The sequence below is a fragment of the Cyprinus carpio genome, chromosome B24 (assembly GCF_018340385.1).
Source record: "Cyprinus carpio isolate SPL01 chromosome B24, ASM1834038v1, whole genome shotgun sequence".
NCBI lineage: Eukaryota > Metazoa > Chordata > Actinopteri > Cypriniformes > Cyprinidae > Cyprinus > Cyprinus carpio.
The window spans coordinates 23,886,653-23,894,152 of NC_056620.1; the positions used below are offsets into that span (position 1 = coordinate 23,886,653).

The 7,500-nt window shown below is 36.4% G+C and overlaps 1 protein-coding gene across 1 annotated transcript in view; it reads right to left on the reverse strand.

Moving 5' to 3' along the window:
• LOC109047815 (receptor-type tyrosine-protein phosphatase mu-like) overlaps positions 1 to 7,500 on the reverse strand; it is a 230,700-nt gene that overhangs the window by 132,876 nt on the left and 90,324 nt on the right. The window contains exons 7-9 of the mRNA XM_042752238.1: positions 4,591 to 4,688; positions 4,411 to 4,497; positions 2,169 to 2,437 (exon numbers count right to left, since the gene is read on the reverse strand). Coding sequence (XP_042608172.1) covers positions 2,169 to 2,437; positions 4,411 to 4,497; positions 4,591 to 4,688 — 454 coding nt within the window. The remainder of the gene's footprint in view (positions 1 to 2,168; positions 2,438 to 4,410; positions 4,498 to 4,590; positions 4,689 to 7,500) is intronic.

Here is a 7,500-nt window from a genome sequence, read left to right on the forward strand (position 1 = left end):
GCGCTGCTCTTTCATGATCTTACAGCCGTATCAGAGATCTGAAGATTCCCTTCATTCTCATCTGAACACCGTCACAACAGAGACACCACCACCTCAGATCCCATTACAACACCACTATACTACAGTACACCAGCACAAACATAGTACAGGGCCACACATATATACTACATATATTATCTATAATATTTAATGTATAATATTCAGTGTATGCCTGTTAATGTCTACTGTATGTATGTTTATACCCATGTATATGTATATGGTATATACAGCAGTGGTACACTCATAGTATGTGAACAGAGCATGTGTTGTTTGTCAGAAAGCCTCTGCTCTGCTCTTCTTCTGTCGTTCTGTTAAAGGCCGTCAGAGCAAATATATGCTAATGACCGGACAGTCAATGGAATGAAATGATAATTGATGTAAATGCAGTTTTGTGTTTCACTCTTTATGGCCCGGAGCATCTCTCGTCTGATTGGCTGATGAATCTTGTGATGCGCTAATGGGCAGTTAGTGCTCAGGGGTAATGGACTAGCGATTAGCCTGGCGTGGGAGCATCACGCGGCGAACCTGAGCGCTGCTACGATCACAACAGTCATTGAGAATGAGAGTCATTGCACCTGCTTAATTACTGTGATAATTGCATATAGTTTGCTGGGGGCCCGGGGCTCCGGCGGCGTGATGCTAATGTGCCCGGCATGCTGACGAACACTTAATAACGCTAATGCTTTCCTGCGCCATTACTAGAGAAACACAGGACCGCACTCATACCGTATCTAAACAACAACAAACACAGTGTTTATTTAGATCCTCATCAGTTCAGAAACGAGCTGCATCTGCGCTGACGACCCTTAAATGACACCAAACTCTAGAGATTCACTGAAGACCCTGTTAAACGACTCACATGAACGAATCCCAACACACTGAACACAACAACACAACCAGTGATTGGGAAGACACTAACATACACTAAAACTAACTGAAATACTTTAAGATTCACTGTCGTGAACCAGCTCATTGTAGTGAATCAGTTCATAATCATGAATCAGTTCACTGTAGTGAAGCAGGTCATAATAGTGAATCAATACATTGTAGCGAATGAGTTCACTATAAGGAATCAGTTCATTGTTGTGAATCAGTTCACTGTTGTGAATCAGTTCACTGTTGTGATTCAGTTCGTTGTTGTGAATCAGTTCGTTGTGGTGAATCAGTTCATTGTAGTGAATCAGTTCATTGTAGTGAATCAGTTCATTGTTGTGAATCAGTTTGTTGTAGTGAATCAGTTCATTGTAGTGAATCAGTTTGTTGTAGTGAATCAGTTCATTGTAGTGAATCAGTTTGTTGTAGTGAATCAGTTTGTTGTGGTGAATCAGTTCATTGTAGTGAATCAGTTCACTATAGTGAATCAGTTCATTGTTGTGAATCAGTTTGTTGTAGTGAATCAGTTTGTTGTGGTGAATCAGTTCATTGTAGTAAATCAGTTTGTTGTAGTGAATCAGTTTGTTGTGGTGAATCAGTTCATTGTAGTGAATCAGTTCATTGTAGTAAATCAGTTTGTTGTAGTGAATCAGTTTGTTGTGGTGAATCAGTTCATTGTAGTGAATCAGTTCATTGTTGTGAATCAGTTTGTTGTAGTGAATCAGTTTGTTGTGGTGAATCAGTTCATTGTAGTGAATCAGTTCATTGTTGTGAATCAGTTTGTTGTAGTGAATCAGTTCATTGTAGTGAATCAGTTTGTTGTGGTGAATCAGTTCATTGTAGTGAATCAATTCTATTACATTTGATTATAAGTACTAAAATAACTCAAACTAAATAGCTGAAATAGCTGAAATTAAAAATTAAATAAAATAAAAATTTACGCTTATTTTATTTCAGCTAAACCCTTATTGTATTAAAATAACTAAAACTAAATAAAGTAGAACTAATAAATAACAATTAATAAACAACATGCAACAAAATTACTAAAACTATCTGAAATTAAAAAATAAAAATAAAAATAAAAATAAACAAAAAATGTAACTAAACTAAACTAAAAATAAATAAAAGAAAATAAAAGAACACTGGTATGGGAAACTAGAGAAACTTGAATGCAGTTTAACAGCTTTCAGTGCAGCTTCTCCATCACTGGTTGTCAAGTAAATCAGCTGTAATCTAGTAAAGCGAGAGTTTTTCACCTGCGCACTTGGTGCGGGCCCTGAGCGGGGGTCCCGGGGCCCCGGTGCCGCCCTCGTTGGGTCTGGTGAGCAGCACACTGATCTCGTACTCGGTGTCGGGGTCCAGGTGGCCGATCTTGTGGTTGGGTTTGTCGACCGGTTGGCTGTCGATCAGGCTTCCGGAGAGCGTGCGGTACTCCACCTCCTTCTCGATGATCGGCCCGTCTCCGTTGATGGAGTTTGCGTTGAGCTGGATCAACAAGTAGGCGCCGACCCCCGACAGCCGCCAACTAAGGAGCAACGATGATCATAGGATCCTATAAAAGACAACAATAATAATATTACAACATTTCCATCCATCTGTAATATCATAGTTACATAACTTGAAAGAAAAGGTCACTTTAGCTAGCTGAAAATAAAGTAGATTGAATAGTTAGCTACTTTTTGTTAAGTAGCTTATAGTATAGATCATCCTCATGAAAGGAATATTAAAACAACATTATGTATTTTCAAGTGTAAAGAGCTATCTAATACTGTGAAAATTTTGTATTATAAATAAAAGTAAAATATTATTTGTATTTTTATGTTACATTACTGATATATTATTTATTTTATTTTTTTTATTTAATCAACATTTTATTTATTAAATTACTATAATCAAATTATGTTTATTTAATTAGTTATTATTGTTATTATTTATTTTTGAATTTTACACTTTTTCTTTAATATTTTCTATAGTCCCCAGTTTGAAATCAGGGTTATTATCATAAACCACAACTAAAACTATAATAAATAAAGAAATAAATAAAAATTGTGACTTGAAATATTATTGTAATTTCATCATACGAAGTGATTTATTTAGCCATCATGTTTCTGATGGTGTCGTCTGATCCTCATGCTCAATAGTCATTTTGTTAATGAAACGGTGAGATGAGTGAAAAGCCGCGGATCAACAAAGAGCTGTTTAATTCCGCACCGCGTCTCTGGGCTTTAATCTTAAGTGGCGCAATTAATCGGCGACGCGGCACTCGCGCACAAAAGCCACGACTCGCGATCTAGAGCATAATCTTCAGACGGGCCGCCTGATTCCTCTGAGCTAATGACTTAAACCAATTAATGTCCTGACCTTCATTGTTTTAGATGAGCACTATTTCATTAGTCACCACCCCAACGGTCCTGCTCCAATTCACCCACCACACACACACACACACAGAAACTGCCATCAGAGCATGAAAATCTATTAGCAATACAAGACAATCGGAGTCACAGTGAACCTGAACACAAATGTGACAGACGTTTATACAGGAAAAACATGTTTTATGTTTAACAGCATAAGCTGTTAAGCCTCAAATCCATCAGTAACACTCTACAATAAGAGTTAAAAAGTTAAAAAAGGTTTTTATATATATATATATATATAGATATATATATATAGTATATATATATATATATATATATATATATATATATATATATATATATATATATATATTACAATAAAAAGACACTATTTAGCTTGGAACCATAGGCTGCAATGGCATCTTAGGGCTAGATGTTAACTCAGGAAAATGAAAATAAAATAAAAATATAAAATATAAAATATAACATGAATAAAATTAAATTATGAACAATTTAATTAAATTATAAAAAATTAAATTAAATTATAAAAAAAGATAAAATGAAACATAAAAATATAAAATGCAATAATAAAAAATAAAATAAAACAGAACTATTATAAATATACTAAAAATATAATAAAATAAAATGATAAAAAAATAAAACGAATAAAAGAAAATAATAAAAAAAGAAAATAAGATAATAAAAAACAATAAAAATTACTAAATTAAATTATAAAAAGTAAACAAATATCAAATAAATAAATTTATACAAATATTAAATAAAACAAACAAAATATGAAATTAATAAAATCAAATAAAATTATAAAAAAGTAAAAATTGAAACAAAAATTAAATAAAATGAAATTAATAAAATAAAATAAAATTATAAAAAATTAAATAAAATAAAACAAAAAAATTAAATTAAAAAATTAAATTACAAAAAAATAAAACTTATAAAATACTTTTTAAAAAATATATAAAAAAATAAAAGTATAAAATAACAAAAATAAAACAGAATAGAATAAAATAAAACGGAGTAAATTAATGTGCAAAAACAGTATCAAAGCAACTGAGAAAGTAAGTGCTCTCGACTATGATGTTGATGATAACAGGTACATTCAGAGCGTCAGGGCTGTCTTTAGCACCCAGCAATACCATCATCATCAGACGGATGGACTCTAGGCTCAGACTGAGAGCTCAGAGAAGCAGTAGCAGGTCTGTAGAGGAACCGTCTGGATGTGGAGCGTGGAGAATGTCAATTACAGCTGTGCTAATGGAGCATCCATCATCCTGGCAGCTGTGTGCAGGTGTGACCACAGACAAGCCCCGCTACACCCACAACAACACCCACAACAACACAGACACCAACATCTCTCTCCATCCATCTCTCTTCAATCTGATGTCTGCTGTCACTCACACGCATCTACAGACCAGAAGATCACAGAGACACAGCATGTGTTCAAACAAAAATCAAATCCAAAACACAAAAACAAAACCATTCACACATTTAACAGGATAAAACGAACGAGCCAAGCTCAAACTCAACCAGAAAACCATTCCTTCACATGCAACTTTCTTTTCTTTCTTTAAAGAGTAAGAATGTAAAATGTAAAAAATAAAAAAATAAACATTAAATATTCAATTTTTATAAAATTAAAATATTATATTTTAAGCTAAATGCATCTGTCAAAACATCCTCTACAGTATGTATGTATAAATAAATAAATATTTAATAATGACTTGTTCTGAACTTCTGCTATTTTATTTTATTTAAAACGTTATACTCTTTTTAACTATTACAACAAAATTATTGCTGCCAAACAAAATGTTTGACCCAATAAAACATTTGTAAAAACTGACGTTTATGGGTAAAAAATTGACTTAAATGCCATTTTAACTTACAAACTTAGAAAAACAGTAAAATAATTCCATTGTCAAAGATAAAAAAAATAAAATAAGAATACTGAAATACACAGTTATGGTCGTTAATAAATATTTTTGGACTTCCTCTACAGTCCAAAATGTTAAACTTCTGTGTTTTTTTCTTCTGCATTTTTTTTATTTCTGCAACTCTGAGAAACTCGGTTATGACTCGACTCCGTAATCATGAAATAACACGCATGACCCTTTAAACACTTATCAACAGAAAATACAACCCTCCATCAAACACAGAAACAAACCAACCAAACAAACACATTCAAGTCTGTGTGACTTCAGTGCAAGTAGAGCAACCCTTCGCTCACCAAAGGTCAGAGGTCAGCATTCAGTGTTCAGCTGTGTGTGTGTGTGTGTGTGTGTGTGTGTGTGTGTGTGCTGCTGTAATGCGAGCGGGAACATCACAGCTGTATGTGTGTGCATGTGTGTGTGAGAGCGTGTGTGTGTGGCAGGTGTGCTCACTGCCACACACACATGCACACACACCCTCTCACACACACACACACACACACACACACACACACACACACACACATACTCAGGCTTACACACACACACACACACTCACTCCACACAGGCATTGCTTACCTCACACACACCGCTCACACACACTGCTTACCACACACATACATACTCAGTACACACACACCTTCACACACACACATACACATGCTTACACACACACATACGCACACACACACACACACCACACACACACACACACACACACACACTCACACACTGGCTTACACACACACACAGGATTACACACACACATGCTCACACACACGCACACACACACACACAAACACTCACACACTGGCTTACACATGCACACACACAGGCTTACACACACACACATGCTCATACACACATACTCATACACTGGCTTACACACACACACACATGCTCAACACACACACGCGCACACACACACACACTCACACACTGGCTTACACACACACACACACACACTCACACACTGGCTTACACACACATACACACACTGGCTTACACACACACACACACACACACACTCACACACTGGCTTACACACACACACACACACACAGGCTTACACACACACACACACACACACACACACACACACACACACACACACACACACACAGGTGTGGTCTGGTATGATTAGAAGCGTGTCTCTCCTCTGTTATCGGGATGTTCTGGGCTTTTCCTCCATTCTCTTCCTGCAGGACGGAGTGAATCTGAACTGATGTGACGTGACAGAGAGCTGAACTCACACACACTGCAGGACAACTTCCTCCTCAGAAGGTCGAGGAGGACACTACTTCCCCTCAGTTCTGTTCTTCCTTCTCAATCTCTTTCCCTGTCCTTCATACAGAAGAGCATCCGAGTGCCTCGAACTACAGCACCACTCAATATACAAATGAATAACGGTCCACAACGAATACCTGCCACACACCAGATACACATAATATATGACCCTGGAGCACAGAAGCAGTCTCAGGTCACTGGGGTACATTTGTAGCAATTGGGTTGTTAAGTGATGACGTAAGAAGCGCTGTTTCCAGGTCCAAGCCTTAAAGGGTTACTCCACCGCTGTCATTAATCACTTACCCCCATGTCGTTCCAAACCCATAAAAGCTCTGCTCGTCTTCAGAACACAATTTAAGATATTTTGTATGAAAACCGGGAGGCTTGAGACTGTCTCATAGACTGCCAAATAAATAACAGGCCCAGGAAAGTCAAGGTCCATCGGCAAAGTCCATCTGATCAGTGGTTCAACGTCAGAATACGAGAATACCATTTTGTACTCGAAAAAACAAAAACCTACAACTTTATTCAACACTTCCTCTCCTCTGCGTACCCCCACACCATTTCAGCCACCATTTTGGCAATTCTGAGCAGTACGCAGGCGGCGTACGCTCTTCTGTGTCAGCCGCGCCACGAGGATGGTAAGTGATTAATGACCAGATTTTCATTTTGGGGTGGAGTATCCCTTTAACTCGCTTCACTTGAGGATACAGCCTCCGCAGCTGTTTATGAGCACTGCGTATTCATATTAAACATTTAAGCAAAACGTTTTCAAACTTACGGTGTGCACTACAGTCTCCATGCTCACAGCGTACCAAACACATATAATTGTTATATTTATTTATTTATATTTATATTTTCATTGTCTGGCTATCTGGGACTTCGGTATGGCGTTAAAGATTAAGATTATAATTTTTTTGGTAGTATTATATCACATTGCAAATGTATATTAGCACCTTTTGTTGTTTTCTCGTGGTATCTGATTTTCTCAATATTTGGATTTT